Source organism: Paracoccidioides lutzii, assembly GCF_000150705.2.
Source record: "Paracoccidioides lutzii Pb01 unplaced genomic scaffold supercont2.10, whole genome shotgun sequence".
Lineage (NCBI taxonomy): Eukaryota > Fungi > Ascomycota > Eurotiomycetes > Onygenales > Ajellomycetaceae > Paracoccidioides > Paracoccidioides lutzii.
In genome coordinates, this window is record NW_015440956.1 from 1,007,981 (window position 1) to 1,032,988 (window position 25,008).

Below are 25,008 nucleotides of genomic sequence, written 5' to 3' on the forward strand. Positions count from 1 at the left end.
TAATTGCTGCTGGACATGTCGAAACCCAGGCCTCAATGTTCGTATTAGCGAGCTCTTCCAAATAACAGCAGTGTCCACGGGTCTTCGGCTTGTGGTGGACAGCCCCAGCCTTCCAAAAGTTAGATGAATATTCAAGGTTCTAGGTCTTCCCAGAGTCAAAGAAAGTTAAATCTGCAACAGATCGGAGGTTGATGCGAGCGGCACCGACAGCAGGCGACGGTTATGACGTAACTATCTGTTCCTTGAGTGTTATGTGCGTTTGGCTGGGAAGTTTTACATCCTGGTGCTCATTATATCAAAACCCAATAACCCGATGTTATCTGGGTTGGACAGCAGTTAAATTATCTGAACAGTTCTGGTTGAATGATCATTAGCTGCTCTAACATTCAACAATCTTCACTTCTTTTGTTTCCCTGCAGTGTAAGTTAAGTTCAACTGCGTCAACTGATATATCCTGGATATAAAACTCTACCATATATCTCCCACACCTCGACCTCTCGCTGCTGAATTGTCTGGAATCCCGCTTACATCAGACAAATATCACGCAGCAGAAGCATCTGAGAACTCTTTATACGAACACCACAGTTCTGCGCTTTACACGCGACCAGATTCATATATATGACCATCTTCGCGCCAAAGTTTGGATATCCATCTGTGAACAATATTGCTTCCTGTTCTTCGCTCATCAGAGGAATATTGCTGGCACCACAACAGAGAACCATATCAGCGATTTCAAACAGAAGGATCATCCCCAAAGGTGAAGAAACAACACCAAGAACTGGAATAGTCAAATATAGTACTCCTCTCATCTATCTACGGAACCTAAATCTTCACCGGCGTAAGAGAACCATGGCTACCACTACACAGGTCAAGGTGTCGAAGACTGATACGGGGATTCTGGACCGCATGCAGAATGACGATTCTGCAAAGAAGGCGTCTGAATTGCTGCAGACGGATATGGAGAAGCATCATATTTTCTTCAATGAGATGGGGTTTCATGGTTAGTGAAGTTCCTCCGCTTGAGATATAATTTTTTTCTTGGAACCTGTCCCTTTTTTTTTTTTTTTTTTTTTTGCCAGTAGCGGGCGAACTCTTCTACATTTAGTTCCCTTTAATCCTTTTGGTTTCCTTTATTTTACATGCTGAAATCCCATGTTTGATTGGATTCAACTAATAAACTACTCGGGTTTTACGTCAATCCCCTGGTGTATATGCCTGTCGTGTTTGATACACAACCGTTCCCATTACCCCATATGCTACCTCTATTCAGTGAATCAACGACCTTTAGCCGTCCCAGTGATGCTAACCCTGGACAGATCATATTACTCATCATATTTTGACGTCCTATGCCTTAGGGGCGTCTCCGGCTGCCCTGCAGAAGGCTTTTGACCACAACTCGTCCTACCAGCTGCCAAGACGCCCTGTTGATGAAGCCATAGTACAGAAACTAGGGAGCAAGGATGAATTTAACGCTTATGCGGAAAAGAGGGATCAATACCCTAACTTCCTGGCTTTCTTTCAGCGTCAAATTGATATTAGGGGAATCGGACCGGTTGTAAATGAGTATCTATTCGCTAGTAATAAGCTAGCGGATGATATGCTTGTCCGGCTATTTGGCGGTACGCCTCTTGCAAATCATTTTTCTTTGAGATTTACCTTAGATTTTGTCTCCCTTTCCCTTTGAACTAAACCCTACAGGGCTCATCCATCCGTTCATCCACCTCGGATTCGGCCTCGAGTTCCACCAACCTGCCATTGTCGCTCAAGGCCTTGCCGAAACTGCAGTTCATCAAGCAAATCTAAGACCATTTCTCTTGCCAGCTGAACAGGCAGCAGGTGGGGTTGGAAAGGAGGGCCAGAAGTCACTGGTTCAGCTTCAACAAGAAATTCGCTTTAATCCTAAGCTCCGCACCTCCGTGCACTGGGAGGATGAGAATAAGATACTTGATGGAGTGATGACTCGAGCGCCTAGCGAGATGATCGAAATTGCGAGCCAATTCTCTGTCGGACCCCATCAGATCGAAGAAAAGCTAGCAGAATTAGTCAATGCTGTTGGTACGTGATAATAATCCTAGATCGTGAACAGCAGTGCGAATTCTCCTTTTATCTCTAAGCGCATGGACCTCTATTACCCCTGTGATTATTGCCCCTTGGTCTACTGTGCCCCTTGCAGAAAGAGCGGAAGTTAATTCAACAATATCAACAGTTTACTTCACGGGCGCCGCGCAATGTCCTCCCAAATGCATTAAATTCGACTTTTTTTACATGCACTGCGTCACCAGCGCGATTTTCCTGCGTGCATTCATCTCCCAACCCTGGCTAAGTGAGCAAAACAAACTCCGCATCCTGGAATGGAAGGGCCGCATGGACCTCCTGGTATATACCTCTCGAGGTGCAACAGAACCACACCCGGAGGATATCTCAACCTATAATCCGAGGCTGTCGTGGGAGGAAGTATTTTCGAGAACTGTTAACCATGACCGTGATGACGGACACGCAGCGAAGTTCATCCGTACTCTTGCTTACGGCCAGGAGCTGTGTCAGCCATTTGAGCGGGATGAAGAAAAATATAAGGAGGCGTTTTTGATCAGGGGAGATATGTGGATTAAGTTGGCGAACATGGGTGAGTGCTCCATGAAATTTTAATAATGTGTACCATTCTGCTTCAAAATTCATGTATTAGTCTTATCTTTCTTTGTCTCCTTTTTCTCACGTCCAATCATGGACCCTGAGTAATCCATCCAATCACCCTGCCAAGTTTTTACCCCTCCCCCGCGTCATTCGCAATGATTCCATGGAGTTACATCGCTAAAAAAATTATTCTACGAATATCTACCCTGTCAATCTCAAATAACACATTTCATTCTCACCCTTGCTCCGCATCAATGGCCCAAGTTCCAGAACATTTCAAAACCAAAATCCACATACAAAACAACCAAAATTTCTCTAGCCGCATCTTCCACGTTTACCCCCAGCACACATCACCCTGTTCCTGAATTCCCCGAGCCCTTGCCCTACTCTACCCTGTACAACATACCCAGTACCTATCTATTCTGCCGTTAATATTCCACATCTAGCTGGACTGAAAGAACTGGGCTCCCAAGTCTCCCATCTTAGCATAGCCAAATTAATACTTCCGAAGGCTTTGCTGACATGCGTGCTCTGATAATAGTTATCGACTCTATTCAGGAGAGCGACAGAATGTGGATTAGGAATTCCGGGTTCCCTGAAGCGTGGGAAGGGGTTGCGGAGAGATCGAAACTCTAGGTTTGGATCATGTGGCCTTTAACTGCCTGTTCTGGAGTATCTCGACCGCATTGGAATCCATGAATGGATATCGGAAGCATGCGGACATGCCTTGGGAAGGGAGTATTACAGTCATGTCCAGTAATAAGAAATAGTACTCGGAAAAGCGTTAGCAAAAAGAAGTGGGTTATAATATGGTTTATATTCTCCCCTTTTTTAGTATTTTTAATTTCTTATATCTATTTTTTATTTTTATACTGGAACACTTTCATATTTGCTTTTTGTTTGAAGAAATGCTAGGGGATGAAAGCATCCTTGGCGTGGAAATTCCTCTAAAATGTGACCCCGCCAAGGTAGATATGCCCTAGGCTGTGAAGTGAAGTGTAAAAGGATAAGCCGTCCGGGGTAATCTTGAAGTACTTAAGGCTTAGAACTGCAAGTGTAGTGCCAAGCAATATAATTAGTATCGGCGAGAAAATAGCAATAATATTGGTATTTGACATTAAAAGTTGAAAATAAGAGCTATCCCCTTATTACTAAGGAGAGACAAAAACTACAGTTAATGAACAAATTGGAGCTACGTTGTCTATTGCAACTTCGGAAGAGGCCCTCGGAAAAGAAGAGAATAATGTCATTGCTGTGCCAATCATAGTCCATCCACCCATGCCACCATGAAAAAAAATTAAAAAAATAATAAAAAATAATAAAAATAAAGGGGGGGAAGAACAAGTGTGCCTGAGAAAACGGGATCAAAGGATATCTTGAAATTGGATGAGAGGAATGGGCGCCAGCCTATTGGTGACACCTGAGAAATGACATAATCAACTGAATAGAAAGAAATAGAGGGTAATAGGAATCGGGAATGGATGAGTTGAAATTCAAGACTTCGACTTTGACAAAGGGAGATACTGGAATGTTTTATTCTGTTTTATTTGGGGAGAGAAGGGGGAAAGAGAGAGAGAGTTGCGCCGCATGGGGAGTTGTATTTGTAAAAAGATCTGTATCAGTCGTTGTCTGCCTTTAGATGGAATAGTAATAAAAGCTGCAGTTATTAGGTAATGGAACAGGTTCTAGATGTTTCGAGGAGTTTGTCGTTTTAACAGAGCGAACGGAACCTGAAAGAAGCACATAAAGTTAAGAAAGAGACATACTATAAATGAGATAATTGGGTGCCGCCGACGGAAAGGTCTTCTTACTCGTGTCAGATTTCCGTTTGGGGCCCGGTTTATCCTCTGATTCTGCAGTAGGTTTGCTTTTGTATATTCGTTTTCGAAGGCTAGGTCTACCTGGGAGCCTTAGCAATGACCCTTTCTGGCTGTTTGTAGAAGTAGATGTAATGGAGGGACTTTGAGGAGGCATCGAAATGCTGTCGATTGGAGAGAGCGTTGTTATATCGGTCTGAGAGATTTCAGAGATGCTACGGCCAGATTCACCTGAGGATCGACTTCGCTGAGTGGATACGTCATCTTGGCCTTGCGATTTATCTTCGACATAATTTGGCGGTTTGGGCAAATTGGGGGTTTCTGATGGACTGGTCTCGGGAGTTTGTGGCTCTTCTGTCGGCGACGGATCAGGTATGTCTGATAAAAGAACACTAGTTGGGTTGTCCTTGGAGGATTCGCGATAATTCTGCGCAGAAGACTGAAGTCCGGTCACTTCACAGCGTTGACATGCTTTAACAGCGTGGTCGAGGACTCTAACCTTACTAACGAGATGCCTTCGGGCAATCTGGGTATCTTCGGAATCAGCCGCGATGCGCTCGATTTTTTCATTTGATAACTGCACAATCTTTGATGGCGATAAAATATTCTCAAGGTTTTCGATAAGGCAGTTTTCCACAGCAAGGCCGGCAACGTTGTCAATGAATACCGGTAACGCGACAGCGTAATATGTTTCCATACAGTCGAGAATTTCGTAATAAACGCTTGTATCACCTCCTTTATCCTGGAATTCATCAATTCCGTTCGAGCCATTTAAGGTCCGAAGCCGATGGATCTTCGCGGTCAATTTTCGACTTAGTGTAGCAGGAATAACGCGTTTATAAGGTGCGGCCAACTCTTCAATTTTGTTGTTTAGTTCCTTCAACCGATCGCTCATCTCCTGGTCCAGTAGCTCCCGGAGTATGGCTTCGCCAACTGCGGCACCAGCAATATGATGGAGTAAATCGTCAAGAAACCGTTTTACCTTTTTCCATAACTCGTACACATGAGCTTTGGCCATGGAAGTCCATTTAATTGAGTAGCGAATGAAAAGCTCGCCTACTGCTTGGGAATTGACCAATCCATTAGATTCCCTATTTTCTTTTTGGCTTAGGAGTTGAGAAAGTCCATTAATAAAGGAAGATCGCCCAACTGGTTGTGGGTAATCAGGAGTTATCTGAACAGGCGCCTGATCTACACCTTCCTGGGTAGTATCGTCATAAATGTTATAACTATGACCCCGGTCCTCCATGTCGGCAGCAAAATCTTCCGCCCAATTTCGAATTATAGACCGCAGTCGCCTTACGGAGGTTTGGGGATGATAACGAAAATAAGAATCCTGGTAATCTCCAGCTGTTGCAGATCGTGAGAGGGCCTGAAATCGTTCAGCGATGGTTGTTAGGTATAATCGCTGCGCCGTATCCGATTTCCGGTCCGGTCCAAGCTTTGCCATTAACGTACGGCTCGTTTCCAGATCTTGTTGAAGTTCGGCAGACAAGCTCGATAACTGAGATTCAACTTGGCCAAGTAGGATTTTAGTCAGCCGACTTCGAAGGGATTCAATACCAGTGCAGTTTGGAGAAAGTGTTTTCCAGGGCATCGAGGTGGACAGAAACAAGTTTTCCATGTCGTCCCGTTTAAAATGGCGACTCCTCTTCTCAGTGGTGTCGTTATTCATAAGGACATGCCATCCTAGTCGCAGGGGAGTATCCTGGTTCCTAGCACGCGCAAAGAAGCTCTCCTCACTGGTAGAGCCTGGTTGAAGAGTGTCCGGCTTCGTAATGATTGCCATTGTGCGAGGGCTGCAAGACTTGGTCATACGCAGCACGAGTTGCTGAGATATACTATTCTCAGCCGATACAATGGCTAGGATAATGCTCCGAGGATTCCTCATGTACGCCTCAGTGAGGTTGTGGACAAGGGCAACATCCTCCATTGTTTGGTGCATCCCTGGTGAACTGATCAGGCCGGGTAAGTCGACCACAGTTAGGTCTGGTAATGAAGGGCCGGAAACTTCTAGCTGTAAAATATCAAGTGAATACCTTCCGTCCGAAATCAAACCCATGATTAGCCTGGCCTCCGAGAACAACTTTGGGATATCTTGAAGCCAGTTGTGTGACCGGGCAAATATACCCAGTTTGTGTCGATGGTCTGGGGCTGCATCTGGGCCAGGTCGAATTTTCACCGAGGCGGAGGATTCATTTGACCTCCGGAGGATAACTTCTGTTGCAAACCTGGTACAAAATCCATTACTCGTTGGCAGTGCGACTCCGGTTAGGGCCTCGAAGACCGAACTCTTCCCGCTATTTTGGTCACCACATATCACCACCTGTGGTAGGGCCAATCGGCGACGAAACCCCAGATCCCGAAGCTCATCAAGCCCATCGAGAAATTCCCTTTGTCCTTTGGATTGAAGTAGATGAAGGGAAGAGGTGTCAAAAGCATCCATATTTTGGTTACGGCCCTCTGGGCTAGCGATGGGTTCTCAGAAGCATACACCAGGAGTAAAGCGTATAATAAGTGTATAACTTAGAAGATAGAAGTTGTGAAGGTCAAGTTGAAAGAAGGGATAGTCACAACTATATTATACTGATAGTCTCCCCAGGATTGCGGACGCGACCACTATGACAGGGGGTGCACAAGCGAGCGCCGAGACTCCATTGCATGAAAGCCGAAGGGACTTAAAAAAATCCCAGAGGCTGAGTTATCCTCCAAATCATACATAGCCAGGGATTAAAATCTTACGGGATGTATTATTGAGCGAAAAAATATGGTGGAAATAATGAAATACTAGATGCTTAACGATCGGTAGGGATTAGGACCTAAGAAAAGCCACGGGTCAATGAACCCACATTAGGATCAGGGCACCACAAGGACTAGAAACGAACGACGATTCCAGAAATATTAAAAGCCTTGGAATCGTCAACCAATCCACAATCCCGACTGACCAGTGACCAGGTTGGGGTTTATGCGGGGAGCGGGGCTCACCAGCCACCACGATGCAGTGCAGGGGTTTAGAGATTATTGGTCGCGCTAACGGTACATTTCACGACCAGGATCTCAGAGATGAATCCTGAATTAGATCAACGACATCGGTAGCACCATGGCGGAGAGCCGGAAGACCCTTGACACCGCGATAGTGAGCCTTGGACTTTTTCTTTGCTGATGAAAGATGGAGATGTTGAAGTCGTAGTCTAATATTTCCTAATCAGGACAACGAAGCTATCCCTAAGTCAGGTGATTTATATGCTGGTTTATTGCTTAAGGCTGACTAAACATTCTTGGCCAATAGGAATCCATGGAGCTTGAGGAAGAAAGAGTTTATTCGGAAAAACTATCGGGCCGGCTCAAAATGACTTCATCCCCAACGTCGACTGATCAACGTCAATCAATCTCCAATCTTCAAGTCTTCCAACTCAACGACAAGTTACTCGAGAAAGACCAAGACAACCTAATCGAACAGACCGTTATTACTTGCTTATAACCAACCATTCTTGATTCTTCACTCTATCAGACTACGCGTATGCAATGATGGCGGATTCCGGTGACCGCAATGGTCCGAGCACCAACAACAAACCCGACCGCCCATGTCGGCCCCAAGAAGAGAACCCTTTTATAGCATTTTGCCGCTATGCGGACGAACACTTCGCTTCACTATTGCAGTCTTTCATAGGGCTTCCCTCCACTATTTCACCTCCCTCGCCAAGGAATTGGTTATACTTCCAGGGACAGGATCCTGCGGAAATGTTTCATCATCAGAGACTTCAGGCACCCGAAGTTAAGGCTGACAACCAGGATACACAATGCAACGGTCAATGGAATAAGTCCAAAACATGTTCCTGTGGCCGTGATGATTCCAATAGAGCTCCCCACCGTAGCCGAGATGGCTCTCAAGGCGCTGCGGGGCATCCGGCTGTCCCGTTCGATCAATGGCTGTTAACTGGGCGCCGTCACTTTGAACATGAATTTCCATCTTGTATTTTTGAATCGCCTCTGGATACCTTATGGCCCTTTGAATCTTTTCACCTCTTCCCACTTTTTCGCCGTTCCAGTTCTCCGTTCTCCATCGACTTATTGACATCGTCCAATTCGCCAGGATGGCCCATTCAGTACCTTCTGTTTTCTCCCTACTCTCCCCTTCACCTTGAACGTCAGCAGAATATAGGGCAGAAGCCGCACGAGAACCTTTTATCCTCGTTATTCTCTTCATTGGTCCCCTCCCACAATACACATGAATCTGAAACCCCACACTGGCGGGAAGCGTTTGAAGATCTATTGCGCATAGAGAATGGCAAAGATATGTTGAATGACGATGCAAGGGCGGTCATCAGTAAAGAAACTCCAAAAGATTGGATTTCTGGGATCATTGACAGAGGTAGCCTTGGTAATCGTTGGTCTCACGTCCGAAAGGGAGCAAATGATTATTTCAACTACAGGTACAACCGGTCATACGATGGTAATAGTTCAAACAATATGGAGATCTCCCATCCTGGGTCTACAAATGAATACGGTGATCGGGAGCACGATATGCGGGAAGACAAATGGCTAACGGAACTCCAACTATACGAGAAATTTTTGAACCGCGTGAATGAACCCTCGGATGAGGGGACTGTTCCTTTTGTTAGCCCACTGATGGGAATGATAATTGAAGATCGACTAAGACGACGGAGAAAGCTTCTCGAGCAACAGAGCCGATGGGAGCGGGAGATCGAGAACGAGGCTCACTATTCCCAGTTCAAAGATTGTCAGAAGGACCTCGATCAGCCCGACAAAATGACCCATCCAGAATCAGAGACAGAGAGAAACATTCCTGTTTCGATGTCACAACCGCAATCCTCTCCATATGTCATTTCCACGATGACCACGACCGAGCGCAAGACTCTCCCTGACGGCTCAGTCCAGACTACTATTACTCAAAAACGACGGTTTTCTGATGAAAACGAAGAAACCAGCGAAACCGTTCACATAGAGAACGCCAACCAAACCGTAGCAGAAGGTGAACAGATGAGGCAGAACCGCAAGCAGGAACCCCTCGAAATGGCTAACAGACAGAAGAAAGGCGGTTGGTTCTGGAAAGGTTAATCACATTTACATTTATCACGACTATCTAGTATTTTTATATATATCTTATAATCGATTACCATCCCTTCTCACATTTTGTTAATTTAAAATATTTCTTGCCACTTTAGCGCTGGTCACTTGCGGGGGATTTACACTCGTGTAAGGCTGGAACTTGTAATTATGATGTTTTGGTTTCATTTAATTTTATGCTTTGTAGTTTCTCCTTTACTTCTGAACATAGGGATTTAGGGACTTTGAAAGAATGGAGAGAGAGAGCATATTGACAACGAATGGTGATTGCGCAGAAATACTAGTAATATATATCACGGCATAATGCAAATGCCAAACCTGACCATAGCTTCTTCTCCCTGCTCCGTTTTCAACACAAACATGAAAGGCTCTTCTCTATCCCCTGCAATAAAAACAAGTTAAAATGCATTCCAGCTGACTCTTTAGTCGTTGAATCAGGAAGAATTCAGATAGCGGACCCCTTTTTGACGATGCCTGAGTTTCTATCGACAGTCGGATAGCCGAACTCAAATGTAAACAACAATAAACCCCGTTAAGTCCGAACTAGAGATGTTTATTGGCGGGCAGAAATATTGACATCAGAATGAGCAGACCACAAGAGACATCTACGAATGATACAGTTCGCAACTAGTTGCTTTGCGAGGGGTTCATGAACATCACCATGAATGGCATATACATGTGGTCAAAATTTATTAATTAGTGCATCAAGAAACTTTGCATGGGTCGTTCACTTGTTTGGTTAAAATCTGATTGTTATTACTAGGGTTTTACAGAGGCTTTGAACGGACCGCGCGAGGGAATTGTGGCTTCGTACAGCTGTGTAAGCGCACGCCTGACGCATGAAAACTTGGAAATGCCGTCTTCTGGAAATCGAGCCATGTTGGATCACCTGCCATGCACACTGAGTCCAGTGTACCTAATTGCAATGATAGGTTCGACTAAAAGACCTTACTCCAGTTGAGAAGCAACTAGTCAACTCAAGTCGCTACCATTAGGCTGCTAGAGGTCGTTCGAATGTTGCTGTCGACATCCAGACGTGCACTTTCAGTTTCATTAGTGACCAATCCGAGAATACGCGGGCGCCAACTGCTTTGAAACGGCATAAAAATCAGTTTCGAGAAGAGGCTAAAATCATTACCTAGACAGTGAGGTATCTTGGAGCTCAGTCACCAGATGGTTTCGCAGGAAGAAGAGATATGTTGACCCTCGATATATGCCTGCTCTCCCTGCCTTGCGGGTACGTCCATTAATAACTATTCCCCTTCTCCCCCCCACAGCCACCGCAAAGAGTGATTTTTTTCCAGCATCTCCCACCAGAAATCCGGCGAAGCAACCTGATGTATGCTTTGGGGGAATTTATCATGCATATGGACTTGTTCCTGGCGTATCCGATGAAAAGGAAGAAGAAGAAGCTGAAGAAGCGTCAGCAAGCGGCCCAGCCACGCCATGCCAACTTTCCCCGCCCCTGGGATCGCGACTCGTCTAAACTCCTAGAATGGCAATGGTGCAGTTGCTTATGCCACCGCTTATGTTCTTCTATGAACACTTCCCTATTACAGGATTCTTCCATCTCCAGCCCCGCGCATGATGAGTATATCTTGTATTACCATAATGATTTTTCGTTGTGTTGTCTGGCCCCGCTAAATGCCTACGAAATGCCTTGTGGGTTGGCTTTTAGCCTGCTGGCAGGCTTATATTGAAGGCGTCGATGTGCTGTATCGGACCAATAAAATGCACATCAACGGAATGAAACTGTTTGATCACCTACCACGGCTTCTGCTGCCACAGCGTCTTGCGGCGATAAAGTCCGCGGAGCTGGTCTGGGACATATATCCGCGGGTTCGATCCCTGCTCACATTCCACGATGTGCCTTACCCCAACCTAAGGCCATAAATCGCCTTGCTTAAAGCGCTTCCAGGCACCTTGCTGAGCATAAGGTTTCTGTATCTATCGTTACAGGGCAACCTGTACCCTCGTAATGAGCCGAGCGATGAAGCTGTTTTTAACTACAGTGAGAGATTACTCCTGCTAGTAGATCAAGATGACGATAAATTTGCACCCGCAGTGTCAATGTGGCGTGGCTCTTCCGTCTAACCTCCACCTTGAACGCAAAACTAAAGCCACAGGAAGGGGTGCAAACTGTGAAACGCTGGCCAATATGGGAAAGATTATGAGCAAGAGGTGGTTTGCTGGGACAATGATGAAGCATTAGAGGCGCTTTGGCGATGCCTTCCTATCCAAAGAGGTGTAGACTATGAAGCATCTCTCAAAGGATACTGAATATGCGAAAATCAGCACAATACCCACCATCAAGGGAAGTAAACAGCTATTTAAATGGCGATGAGAGCACTGGTGGATAGCCCCAAACGATACAACTAAAGGATATCCCCCACCCCAAAGCCAGAGCACAACCCACCAATACATTCCCGGAATCTGTTATACAAGTAAACTATAAATCCCACAGCGATGTGAAGTTTCATATTTCGATAACTACTTCATCTTCAGGTAGAATATTTTGGGGGCAAAAATCCATCAAACCCTCAACTTTTCCCCTTTAGGAAATTCTGACGTCTCTCGGCTGAGTCATCACTTTTGCCGCGGTTGCGGGGAAAAACTCCTGCTGCACAGAGAGATAATAATAGTCACCGACACGAAGGGGATGCCTGTTACTTCTTGCATCCCTTCATGTTCTGCCTAGATGAGAGACCGGCAACTGTTTGGTCAATAACAGCAATCGCCTCATAGAGGTCTTTCAAATATCCCCCGCCATGGCTTCTGCTACCCCTGAATCCATTGCCGATATCCCCGCACCCGCACATGTCCAGATTGAATCCATGCTCTCTCGAAAATTCGGCAAAGAGACCGTCAACTATTTCTCCAGTGAGCAGTTTGCTTCCATATATAGTACTCAACCTGGTTCTAATCAGATGTTTCTCCGGCAGGTTCTCCCTTAAACCGTGTGTCATTCCTCCGGTCAGAGACCCCTTTTTTATCGGCAGCCATACGACACCCAACAAGCCGCTTTTTGATATTCAACAACCTCTCACCCCTCGTCCGTAACCCTTCAGAAGTTTTCTACGCCTCCTACGACGATGTCAAACCCCTCATCCCAGAAGACATCTTTGATAAATCCGAAGAAGACGTCCTCAAGGAGTTCAACTCCTCAATCACAATCCCGCACCTAGTATTCCTAGGCCTCGACGAAACACAACCAGAAAATGGCCTAGTCTACAAAATCTATAAGGGAACTCCATTCTTCGCCCTGGACGTCACTCCCCGCGGCACAATCGAGCAAACCGCCAAAATCATCGTCTCAACAATGGAAGCAAAGGGCCTCTCCTTCCACAGAGCACGAGTCCTTAACGCGCTCCCAGCAGACGTAGCTGCCATATACGCCCAAGCCCGTGCCCTCCTCGACTGGAACACACGCAACACCTTCTGCGGCACCTGCGGCCACCCAACCCTGTCCGTCAACGCCGGCACAAAGCGCGCATGTCCGCCACACGACCATGCCCAGGCGACTGACGGGAATCCCCCCACCGCCCGTCCCCACTGCAACACCCGCACAACCATCTCCAATCTCTCCTTCCCCCGCACGGACCCGACCATCATCGTCTCCGTCCTCAGCCATGACGGCCAACGTCTGCTTCTAGGCAGGCAAAAGCGGTGGCCGCAAAACTGGTACTCGACGCTGGCAGGCTTTGTCGAGCCAGCCGAGTCCATCGAGGACGCCGTGCGCCGCGAGGTGTGGGAAGAGTCTGGTGTCGTGCTATCCCGCGTGGTCGTGCATAGTACGCAGCCGTGGCCGTACCCGGCAAATCTGATGATTGGGGCTATTGCCCAGGTGGCGACGCCGGAGAATGAGGTAATATCGCTGAAACATGATCCGGAGCTGGAGGATGCGCGTTGGTTTCCGATTGAGGTGGTTGAAGAGGCGTTGAGAGTGGGAACGAGCGATTTGGCAAGTCAACCGGATGCCGAGTATAAGGGAGGGCTAAGATTGCCTCCCAAGACGGCTATTGCGCACCAGCTGATTATGGCGGTGGTGAAAGGGGAGTTTTGGGGTGGTACTAGTGGTGATGCAAATGGAGCGAAGATGTGAAGTGTGTATGACGATCGATACGGGGAAATGCCTCCGTCTCAGGTACATTTGTGACATGCCGGATATTTTGTTAATTATATGCGGATTTCCTCCATTTCTGATAAGCAGGATTGTATGGACATAGGTGATATTTTACAGTCGCTGGGTTCTGACTGAAGTCTCTCCTGAACTTGCGTGAAAAACATAAGCTGAGCTCACTTCTGTTGTTTCCGTTTATATCATGAATAGATAGGAGAAACTGAGGTATTACAACTCATATGTTGACAATCAACATGCATATTTATAACCTAGATAACAATGTTCTAGAATTCAGGGAGTGATAGATGACAGCTTGCCTGTTCTTGACATGGCAAGACTGTTTTAAGAAAAGATAAACAGTGTGATTACCAAATTACACAATTTAAAATATGTCCCCTTAAAAATCTAAAATTTTATCTCATTGATCAATCACACCAAATCATAACCTCACATCTTTTCAGCTAGCTAGATATAAATAGAGATCAAAACTTCAATAGAAAATGCTAATATAAAAGGACAGAAGAGAAAAAGGCCGGCAAGAAATATATCAGAGAAACGATATCACCAGATTTGGGGAGAATATATATGGGAAAATAGGGCGAAAATGCCAGGAAAAGTGGAGGACGGAATAATACAGAAGACATAGCAAGGGCGTAGGGAAAGGGGGGGGAAAAGTGCAATATAAAACGTATAATTGCTGTGGCATCGAATTACAGATGAGACAAAGGTAATCAAACAACCTAACCGCTCAATGGGATGGGTCGGACAGAAATGTTGGCGGTTGGCTATACGGCTCCATGTAAATAACTAACTAATCGATGGAATCGATTAGTAATCAAATAAAGACAATAAGTATATCACCCACATGCTTTTTTTTTTCGTGTGTGAAATGAAATGTCGAAAACTGCATAACTTTACGTGTTAAAAGAAGAAGGAAACACGATTGGGTGCCACTATTCATCAGTTTTCAAGAGATTGAGGCTGCGATGCGTCTTCTTCTAACCGAGCCCGCTTGGTATCCCGTCCCTCACTTCCTTGAGCAGCAGCGCCAACACCACTGACTCTGCGTTTTTCCTTCTCACGCTGATGCTCTGCACGACGGGCTTCTTTATCCTTTTCCTTACGGTGGGCTTTAGACTCAAATTCATGCCAGTCACCTTCGATGTTTGCAAGTCTGGGAATTAAATGTAAGTAAAGAGAAAGAGTGAAAAAGAGGTTTAGTTTGGACAATGATAGCAGGCATTATCACTTACTCAATAGCCTGCTGGGGAGCAGGTTCTTCCGTTGTGAAATATGTATGGGTCAGGACCTCCTCAGCAGATGGTCTTTTGGCGGGATCATACTGGAACATCTTGGCGACGAGGTCCAAGGCAGCTGGCGAAAGGATATCTGTATAAAAATTTTCAAACGTGCGCGGTTTCCGTTCTGTCGGTCGTAGCAGCTCGAACCATGGCATTTCGACGATATCCGGCCAGTCAGTGCGCGTAGGAGTGCCCAATGAAGCATACAATTTGTCAAGTTGGCTTATTTCACCACCTTCGCCGGGGAACACTGCCTTTTTGGTAAACATCTCCACCCATACACATGCAGCGCTCCATATGTCGACAGCGGGTCCGTAACGGGTTTCTCCCAGGAGGAGTTCGGGGGGACGATACCAAATGGTGATGACGCGGTTAGTGTAATCCAGCTGGCGACTCTTGGAGAAGAAACGTGCTAGGCCGAAGTCGGCAAACTTTAGCTGACCTTGGTTGCTGATAAGGATATTTGCGGCTTTGATGTCTCGATGTAGCACTCCGCGGTGGTGTAGATAATTTAAGCCCTCGAACATTTGCCGTGCGAGATGTTTTTTGTGGGCAGCTGTGAGGGAGAAAGTAGGATGATTGATGAGGCCGGTCAGGTCATGCGATAGGTACTCGAAAACCATGAAGCATTCATTTTTCTCCACCATAACTTCCCGAAGAGAAACAACGTTGTCATGGCGGAGATGCTGCAGCAGCCTTATCTCCCGGACGGCTGTGATAGGGAACCCATCCTTTTCACCTTCCATACGTATCTTTTTCAATGCAACCATATTATTTGTATAAACATGAATAGCCTTGAAAACCTTGCCGTAGGTTCCCGCTCCAATCACGGACTCATTTCCGGGTTTTCGGTAGTAGACAGAATCCGACTTTGAGAATTCTTCAGAGAGCATAGGACGTGGTTTCAACCGCTTGAGAATCTTCTTTGGCTTCTTACGTTCAGGTGACCGCTCTGGTCGACGTTCATGTCGCTCATGTCGCTCATGTCGTTCATGTCGTTCATGTCTGGACTCCATTCTCCTATCTTCACGCCGGTCCCGCTGCCTTTCGCTTCTGCTGTCAAACCGGCGGTCATTTCTCCGTGAATCCCGTCTATCATCCCTTCGATCAACACGGCTATTATGCTTCTCCCTCGGAGGAGGAGCATTGGATTGTTTATTCTTAGTTGAATCCACGTTTTTTTGAGGGGGTTCACGCATTCTCTGTACAAGATCGGGTACTGGTTTGGGAGTAGCCGGGGCCGGAGTTTTTGATTTAAAAGCGAAACTAAATTTCCCTGATTCCTTGGGAGTGGAAGTGCCACTCTGCTGTCGATTGGGAGGTGGCATTTTCTTCGAACCAGTCTTCTCCGGCTTCGGTTTTGAATCTTCATCTTCCACCTGTAGATCTTTGGATGGACGAAATGGGTTATCGTCTTCGTAGATTTCAGGCGACATACGTTCATCGGGAAGATGAGGATGTTTAAGTGGTCCTCCTGGAGGTCCGTGTGCTCCACGGCCACGTACACTGGAAGGAGTCCATTGTAGATTGCTGAAGTGGCTTCCCTTTCCCCGCTGCGATTGTTGTTGTTGTTGTTGCTGCTGCTGTGGCGGTGGTTGTGTTGTTCCATATGATTGTGGGCCTGGATTGGAGAATCGACGATCCTGAGACTGGTTATACTGATTTCCACGATATCCGGGAGGGCCAGCCCGATAGGGCTGACCAGAGTATCCTGGCTGACAGTGAGCTGAACTGGAAGGATATGGTGCCTGTTGACCTTGGTAATATTGGCCTTGCGATCCGCCTTGAGGTGGAGGATAAGAAGCCTGTCGATAAGGTGGCGAATAACCGGTCACTTGTCTGTATTATTGGGTTAGCATCAAATTTAAACGCTTCACATGTTTGTTTTAATTCACTAACCCTTGTTGTGCATGATATTGCTGCTGACCCGACCAAGATCCTCTGCTGCCACTAAACGGAGATCCAGATTGCGGCGATCCATGGTGTGAGCTCGTAGGCGTCACATAATGTGGGGACGTATTGTACGATTGTCGTGTATCAACATGTGGACGAGACGGTCTACGTGAGCCACGGATTTCCGATGCACGCATAACATGTATCTGGAACGTATCGCGTAGTCGACTGTCACCCTCAGATGCTTGATTCGAGCTTATGGTTTCAAAGCTAGGAATAGGACGAAGAGGGGACGGGGAACGGTGTGAGTCATCCACAACAGATTGGATGGGACGGTTAGATTGCATTTCTATCGTCTTTCGAAACTTTGGAGGTGGGGATTGCCGCGAAGCTCCCGAGAAAACGGAGCGGCGGGACGAGGGCCGCGAAGAATGATCAGAGTAACCTCTGACCGGCGGAGGGCTTCGAGAAAAGCGACGTGGTGAAAAACTGCCTCTTTCTCCGAATGAATCTGGAGATCTAGAGCGTCTGCGGCGAGGCTGCAACAACTCAGACGCTGAGACCTCAGAATGAAGATCTGCCGGTCGGAGGCCCTTTCCCCGTGGTACTGGAGGTCTTCTGGGGGACAAATTCCGATCTGGCCGACCTCTACCTCTCCCAGGACGGTCTCGGTTACGCCCGTCTCGCCTCTTGGGACGAGGGTTGAGTTGAGAACGAGATGGCGAAATGCTCCGACTGCGTTTCCGCTTGGAGGGCGGGCCAGGAGATTGCAGTGGAGAATTTGCCTGGTCAGTCCGAGAGTCTTCCTGAACGTCTGGTTGACGTGTAGAATCTCGTAAATCTGAGTCTACGGCCTTGTTGTGAAATGGAGGAGAAAACCGTCTATTCCTATTACTAGTATTGTTGTGCTTTTTATGATCGCCCCTCCGGCCGGGTTGGGGGCGACGGGACGACTGGTTCTGGTGAGCAAAGGAAGCACCGCGCCCTCTCGTTCTTTCGTGGCCACGGGCTGCCCCACGACGCGAGGGCGGTGGTGATCGCGGACGCCGCTCAGGTCGTTCCCGGTCTCGGTCCCTGTCTTTTTCTCTAGGATGTGGCAGTGCGTGGTCTCTGTCTTTAGGGTCGTCGTCGGCTCTCCACTGGTCTTTCATCAGCGGATTCCTACGGGACCCAGCCATGTAATCGATAGCGGCATCTGGTTTGGAATCGGCTGAATGGATAGATAGGCAACAGCGTGTCGAGAGGATCTTGTCGAGAATGTGTCGTTGTGCTGGATGTTGAAGACAGGCGGTGCTGGATCCTCCACTAGCGTCGAAAGGCTTGGCGGCGAGTTCGTGTCAGCAACGGGCGCCCAAAAAGACCAACTGCGCACTTTCTTGGTTCAGTGGACTAAGGGCAATTCTTTTTTTTTTTTTTTATCCTGCTGCGTTTTTGATGTTAGGTCCTTTCACTGGCGTGAAGTTTATATGCAGACCATGAATTTCTCCAAATTGAAATATCAGTGATTGTTGTTGGAAAATCCTTGGAATTGTTAAAGAACCTGTCTCGCGTCTGTGGAAAGCAAGTCGCTGTGTGGCGATATCATCTGGTCGTATCAGTTTTGCTCGTAAGTATAGCACATGTATGTCTGCCAGAGAATTGCATACCCAGCAAGAGTCTGGTTCGATGATCCTGTTGTCAAGTTGGTTTTGAGCAATGCTGGGAGTGCAGTTGCTGAGTTGTGTTCTCTTTTCTTGGGGTGAATATTTTTGGTGGTCATTATCAGGTTTTTTCGCCCGTGATTTTTGACGGTTCCAGCTAGCAAAACGCTTTGCTGTTGAGGGAATGAATGATGAGTGAAGGGAAAAGGCTCTACGATATTGTCCGGATTGATGGCACCGAATAATCCACCCGCAAAGAAGTCCCAGACACCGTCTCCCTCCTTTAAAAAATCATATATAATGACTGAGATTCCTCTGGAATCTTCCTTATATCTCCATCTCTTCTCCCTTCATATTTTTCCCGATCTGAAGTTGCTGAACGAGGATCTCTGTCACTCTTAATCCTCGCTGATTTCCCCCCCTCCTTGTCAAGATTGCCAGCAAATACCCTGGTTCCTTGTCGAGGCAAATCCGGATATTCTTTTTCTTTGCAGCTGGAGTGGCGTCGACATGTCACATGCACATATCTATCTACGGTATGGAAAATGAAGCAAAATATATCCCAACGTGGTTCAAACCCACATCTCATCTCTGGTCTGGCCAAACAAAATAGTTCACACCTCCAGCCCTTAGACAATATATTCTCAGAAATTTTTGGTCCTTTTTTTTTTCTTTCCCCAAAAGTACGTACCGTTAATTGAGAGGTCCATTTGAGTGCAATGACCTTCTGGTCTGGTAGTTATTGTGCTAGATAGTACCGTGTCCAGTCGAGGACGGAATTAGGCACTCAGCGGGGTTAGTACGTACCTATCTCTTATATATATGCAACCACTATCCTATTCCATCGTATATATAGCCAAAAGTAACACCCAATCTCCCGATAACCCATGTAGGATTCTGGGGTGTTGAACTCAATGTAGAAGAATTCAAGGGCTGATCGATGATGGAATAGTTCGAAATAGCGATTGGCCTTCAATAACCGTACTTAGCCACAGATCATTTACGTCTTCATTCCAGCAATGAACCTGAACGCTGAACAGCGGTGGAATATGCATCTGCATCTGGCAATTTAAAGCCCTCCGGGGCGTAGCCAACAACGACAATATTCCAGTAGTAGCAACAAATCCCACCAAGGACAAGACGGGACGGGATCCCACCGTAGAGGTGCTATAATGAATTTTTCATTTCAGGCGGACGTCGAGGTCGGAGCAGGTATCGCATAGTCGACTGCGCTGAAGTCGAAGCAGTGCGGCATGTGATGTAAGGCGTTTGGCTATTTATTTGGTGGGGCCAGCTTGTTGATCGTCTGCATATTTGTGATGACAGAACATCACCTAACGACAGCTACGAATACAAATACCTAACCTCAATCCATCCATCCATCCATCCATCCATCACAAACTGAGGCACCCTTTAGTTGATCCCACTCATTAACGCTAACAGTAGTGAGGTGTGTCCTAAACGGTGTGGTACTGGTCCAAAAATAACGTGATGGCGTGTAGGTCGGGTTGTTGATAATCGGGATCAGGATGACTGCAGCCTCCTCCCGGACCCAGCAACCTGGCACTGTCAAGAGGACGGGATAACAGCATCGTTGCAGATATAAACCGAGAGGTTCGGTTGGACACGGGTACTACCATCTCCATCAACCATATAATTTCTCTAAGACAGGCTGATGGACGTGGGTTGCAAGATGACAGTTGTGTGCTGATTTCGCTGTTACAGGGTGTTACAGGGTGAGGTTGTCGAAAGAGGCTGCTCTGTTAAGGTTCGCTTCATGAAACTAGTAACCATGACATGTGGTTGATTAGTCACCCTTTCACCAGAAATGTCACGTGGTATCGATATAAACTCCAACTTCAACGTCAACCTTCAATAACGACAAGATACAGCAAGAAGAAATATCAGCATTGATGGAATAGAATATATGCATTCAAATTTATTTTATGATTAGGCGTGTGGCGCTTGGAATGCCATGTCTCGAATGTGCACTACTATGAGAAAGCAAGACTGTTTAATTCTCCTATATTAATCAACCGTAGAAAAGACAACCACCCTGAGGCTATCATCAACAACGAGCAAATGAGAACGATTTCTTTCAATCTAGACAATTTAGTTCCTCAGTACTTGCCCGCATGCTAATCAAGCGTAATAAAATCCAATCCCATCCCGCAAATCCATCCTAATCCTCCAAATCATCCCGGCCGGTTTCCTAACGGCTGAAGAAAAGCAACCGTCGCAAGCATCTGTCTTCATAACTCACGGCATTACTATCCCGAATTCATTCGAGCGCGCCTAAACCTCCAGCGAATCCCTGGACACCCAAAGAAAACAACCATGGCGAGCATGCATGGATGGATACAAAACACCGAAACCCAAAATCCAACACATCACCATAACCACATTGATAATCCACAGTCACCACATCATGAAAAGCCATATTAAAACAGGTGAAAAATCGCAAATGGTCAGACATGAATGCAAAACAAATCTCAGCAAATCTCAAGCCATCGCATTAATCACCAAATAAACGTCGCGAGGCAGATGAAAATTCACACTCGCGCAATAATGGAACAAAACAAACACGAAAAGCTGAGACCCAACCATTACCAGAGTCGTTATCATCAACATCATCATAAGTTTCATGAAAAACCATAGCAAACCAAATGAAAAACCACAATCGCGCAAACAGGGGATACAAGAAACAAAACAAGAAATCATCTCGGCTTTATAATATACAGCAGTACTCTCGGGGAATAAAAATATCAAGCCAACTGGGGAAATAATAATCGCAATCGTAATCACAAAACCGGGGGAAAAAGGGGGGGGTAGGGAAAGGGAAAAAAAACAAAAGACAAACAAAGAAAAACAAAAAATGGATGGCGAAACCCGCATCGTCACCCTTTAACTACGTTACTAACCATCTTCCCAGTATCGTCCTTTTCCCTTTCCTCAACTGGAACAAGCACCTCCTCCAACCCATCAAACGCCTTTAATTCCCTATCGCGCGTAACCGGTGGGTAATTCTGCATGGTTCGTGGATTAAGATACCCCCAAAAAAACATATCGGAATAGTTGCGATGCAAAGACATCTGTCGCCGTACAGATTCCTTCAACAGAAGTTCATCGGGTCTCTGCAGGCGAACCCTATTCGCGGTCCTCCCCCAGGCTTGGTACTGCAGAGTCCCCACTTGATCGGCCGGTACGCCAAAGACACTCATCCCCCGAAACATTGGCGGGGGTTCGTACTTCCAACGAGCGAATGTCTTCATCACTTGCAACTTGCTAACCAGCGCGGTGCGTTTCAACGTGCGCCAAAGCAGCGTAAGGCTGGGTTGTGAGAGAAGCATGCGACGCATACCATCCTTCCCGCTGCCCGTGACGGGATCCGTGAAACGCATATCAAGCTTGACAAAAAACAGCACAGCGAAGAAGATGTCAGCATTGGTGAATATTTCGCGGTTTTGAACGAGCGCGATACGACGTGCGTTGTCCGGGATATCCATGAGGAACCATATCTTCTTAATAACTGATTCACAGCGGTCGGGTACGGGCACTCCATCTTCCGCTAAGATTGTGATAATCTGATGGCAGACCATTTCTCGATAACATACCATTAACAGCCAGCGGAAAGACGGAACTTTGCGTACCTCCCCCCACGCAGCACGAGAAGCAACAGGATGAGGACGTAAACCAGGGTCGGAATTGCACAGTTTTGCATAGCAACGGGGCGGGAAAATTTCAGCAGATTGTGGAGCGCGTAGGGTCGCTTGTGCCTGAATAACTGTTCTGAAACGACTGTTGATGATGTTGTGAAAATCTCTGGAAACGCGATATAAAATCAAAAGTTCCTGTACACGCATATGATGGGCTAGAACCAGGACCATATCCGGTCTTTTGAGAAACTCCTGGAATATATTGAAGGAATTTTCATGTCGATGTGCCCCAATACGCGTACCACGTTGAAATTGGCGATTTGTACAAATAGGAAAACGAGAAAGACTGGATAACGGCATATTAGACTGTGTACGTTCTCCAACCCTTCGACAATAAGATCGTGATTCGCTTGAAGTTCCGGGGAAGAGGTTGTCTAGCGGCTGAGTGTTGATATACCGTAGCACCCCCGGCCATGGCGGGAACTGCAAAATCCCCGAACCGTGGCGGGTACCAGTGGGACTCGGAAGATGCGATTGCTTACTGTCGCCGCGGGCTTTGGTGGCGGTTTTGGCTTTTAGCTTCTGGGCGAGTCTCGCGTTTCTCCTCGGATTGTGGAAGCAACCGAGTTTGTGAAGTGGTGCCAACTTCTTCTGTTTTGGAGTTAGCTTCTCCTCACCAGCCTTCCGTGAGTTTGAGGACATGCCTTTGGGTATTAACGGGCCTAAAATAAGTTCAGCTGCGTCTAGTAACATAGGTAGAGGATCCTTGTAAGTTTTCTCACTTGTTACTGTGGCTTCTGCACTTGATTGAGCATTGGACTTGGACTCTATGGGACCATGGATATATCCCGATGATGCTCTCGCGTCGGACTTTGGCATTGGAGGACCGGCATGGGCTGTATCACTTCTAGCAGAAGGGGCCTATTGTGGGGTTTTGTTTTTAGCTCTTCCCTCTGTGCCAATAGTGTGTTTATCCTTACCTCAAAATGCAGACTTTGACTGCGAGTATCTTTCATACCGTCATTTATCGCTAGCGCAACAGTACCGTCACTCTGTGGCCTCACATTCTCTAGCCCTTGCAAAGTGAGTTCCCGCCCTGGAACTGTGATTGCTATCTCAATGAGGTCGGAGTCCTCATGCAGACGTGGTTTCTTGCGAGGGTGTGTCGTTTCTTCTATATTGTATCTGCTAAGTCCTTGACCAGAGCTTTGAGAAATGGAAACGCCGCTGTGGCTGTAGTTTCCCAGATGTCCCTTTGGAGCCTTTCGTTTATTCCCAATTCCTCTTGGTGACTCGTTCTCTTGTTGTGTTGCGGCTCGGCTAATGCATGCATACTGCCCCAACGGTGGAAGATGATGTGGAGGTGATGGTGGCAGCAATGCGTATCCTACCCTCTTGACATCCTGAATGTCAAGAAGTTCCTTCACATTAGGCTCCGGATTCCCCATTTCCTGCAAGTCTTTTGAGGGGCGTCTATCCTGTTCTGAAAGTACCGCTGGTTCTGGTTCCTGTTCCTGTTTAGGGGCCAGTGAAGGTGCTGATGCAGATGCAGGCGCAATTACAGACGGAAGTGCAGACCCGCATCTCCCTCTTCGTGTTTCTTCTTGTGTAAGTTGTTGTGGTTGCGGTAGCAACCCTGTTACCATCTGACGACCATGCGCTGGCAGGACTATCGGTGCTGGTGGAAAGAGACCTAGCCCTGGGAGCACTGGTTCACGGGGATGCGGAAGCTTCCGACTCTGTTGAGTTTCCGGTGATACTGGCGATGGCAATTGAGCTAGCTGCTGTGTCATGGCCTGCTGCTGGTGCATGGCCTGCCGTTGATCCATGGACCGCTGCTGGTGCATGGCCCGTTGCTGGGCTTGAAACTGAGCTTGATGGTTTGGTTTATGCTGGATTTGGGGCCGGGCTGTAGCTCGGGCTTTCGTAACTGGCTTTCGAGGGGTGGCCTGCTTTGTGGCCTGCTGTTTGGCTTCTCCCTGGACTTCATCGTTCTCTAGAAGCTGGCTTTGGTGCAAGGCTTGGGCTCGGGTCAGCATAGATTGCTTGCGAGGAATGGCTTTCTTCCTAGGCATGGGTTGCTGTTGGGCTCGGTCCTGCGCTTGACGGTTTTCTTGAAGGTGACCATGGGGCCTGGCTTGAGCTCCGGTTGGTCCATGATATGTCGCCTGGTATTGATTCTGAGCTTGGGGCTGTCCCTGATGTGGTGTATGGTATCCAACCTGAGCTTGGGGCTGTCCATGATGTGGTGTATGGTATCCAACCTGAGCTTGCGGCTGTCCATAATGTGGTACATGGTGTTGAGCCTGAGTTTGGGACCGTCCATGCTGTTCGATATGGTATTGAGCCTGAACCTGGGGCTGTCCATCATATTCTATGTGGTGTCGAACATTGAATTGTGACTGCCCAAGCCCTGGTATCTGGTGCCGAGCCAGGGATTGTGGCTGCTCGTGATGCGGTACATGGTACGGAGCTGGGGCTCGTTGCTGTTCGTGATATGAGGCCTGATAAGGAGCCGCAGCTGATGGATGTACCTGATATTGTATCTGGTAGGGAGCTGGGGCATGTGGAGCTCCTTGATATGGCACCTGGTGGGGAGCTAAGGTAGGTGGCCCTCCCTGATGGGTTACCTGGTACTGAGACGTGACAGATGGCCCCTCCCGGATGTTGTCTCAGATAAGGGGCCTGAGCTTGTGGGTGTTCTTGGTACGCCGGCATTGGATAAGGAGCTTGGCATAGTGGCTGACCATAATATGGCTGCACAGGGCGACCATGGCTTCCGCCTTGGTCCTGAGCGGCCCTCATCGCGGACCGATTACCCCGGTGTTGCTCCATGGGTATCAGATAGACCTGAAAGAAACG

General features: G+C 47.2%; 8 protein-coding genes across 8 annotated transcripts; 5 read left to right on the plus strand and 3 right to left on the minus strand.

Annotated features, from left to right (window-relative positions):
• Positions 1-849: 849 nt before the first annotated feature.
• On the plus strand, positions 850-3,267 carry PAAG_04337 (hypothetical protein; the record flags this gene model as incomplete). The annotated part of the gene is made up of 6 exons (XM_015845245.1): positions 850-1,000; positions 1,317-1,619; positions 1,699-2,055; positions 2,207-2,623; positions 2,951-3,040; positions 3,173-3,267. 6 exons carry the CDS (start codon positions 850-852, stop codon positions 3,265-3,267), a joined length of 1,413 nt encoding a protein of 470 aa, XP_015699471.1.
• Positions 3,268-4,380: 1,113 nt separating this feature from the next.
• Positions 4,381-6,894, minus strand: PAAG_04338 (interferon-induced GTP-binding protein Mx; the record flags this gene model as incomplete). The annotated part of the gene is made up of 1 exon (XM_002794020.1): positions 4,381-6,894. One exon carries the CDS (start codon positions 6,892-6,894, stop codon positions 4,381-4,383), a length of 2,514 nt encoding a protein of 837 aa, XP_002794066.1.
• Positions 6,895-7,548: 654 nt separating this feature from the next.
• PAAG_11844 (hypothetical protein) lies at positions 7,549-7,929 on the plus strand (the record flags this gene model as incomplete). The annotated part of the gene is made up of 2 exons (XM_015847421.1): positions 7,549-7,584; positions 7,738-7,929. 2 exons carry the CDS (start codon positions 7,549-7,551, stop codon positions 7,927-7,929), a joined length of 228 nt encoding a protein of 75 aa, XP_015703013.1.
• Positions 7,930-7,973: 44 nt separating this feature from the next.
• Positions 7,974-9,527, plus strand: PAAG_11845 (hypothetical protein; the record flags this gene model as incomplete). The annotated part of the gene is made up of 1 exon (XM_015847422.1): positions 7,974-9,527. One exon carries the CDS (start codon positions 7,974-7,976, stop codon positions 9,525-9,527), a length of 1,554 nt encoding a protein of 517 aa, XP_015703014.1.
• Positions 9,528-10,897: 1,370 nt separating this feature from the next.
• Positions 10,898-11,429, plus strand: PAAG_11846 (hypothetical protein; the record flags this gene model as incomplete). The annotated part of the gene is made up of 3 exons (XM_015847423.1): positions 10,898-11,040; positions 11,096-11,127; positions 11,215-11,429. The coding sequence occupies 3 exons, from the start codon at positions 10,898-10,900 to the stop codon at positions 11,427-11,429; spliced, it is 390 nt and encodes a 129-aa protein (XP_015703015.1).
• An 875-nt stretch (positions 11,430-12,304) lies between these two features.
• Positions 12,305-13,638, plus strand: PAAG_04340 (peroxisomal NADH pyrophosphatase NUDT12; the record flags this gene model as incomplete). The annotated part of the gene is made up of 2 exons (XM_002794022.2): positions 12,305-12,416; positions 12,479-13,638. 2 exons carry the CDS (start codon positions 12,305-12,307, stop codon positions 13,636-13,638), a joined length of 1,272 nt encoding a protein of 423 aa, XP_002794068.1.
• Positions 13,639-14,616: 978 nt separating this feature from the next.
• On the minus strand, positions 14,617-18,028 carry PAAG_04341 (CTD kinase subunit alpha; the record flags this gene model as incomplete). The annotated part of the gene is made up of 3 exons (XM_015845246.1): positions 14,617-14,830; positions 14,910-16,796; positions 16,857-18,028. 3 exons carry the CDS (start codon positions 18,026-18,028, stop codon positions 14,617-14,619), a joined length of 3,273 nt encoding a protein of 1,090 aa, XP_015699472.1.
• A 3,359-nt stretch (positions 18,029-21,387) lies between these two features.
• Positions 21,388-24,981, minus strand: PAAG_04342 (hypothetical protein; the record flags this gene model as incomplete). The annotated part of the gene is made up of 3 exons (XM_015845247.1): positions 21,388-23,067; positions 23,127-24,625; positions 24,681-24,981. The coding sequence occupies 3 exons, from the start codon at positions 24,979-24,981 to the stop codon at positions 21,388-21,390; spliced, it is 3,480 nt and encodes a 1,159-aa protein (XP_015699473.1).
• Between the last annotated feature and the right edge of the window lie 27 nt (positions 24,982-25,008).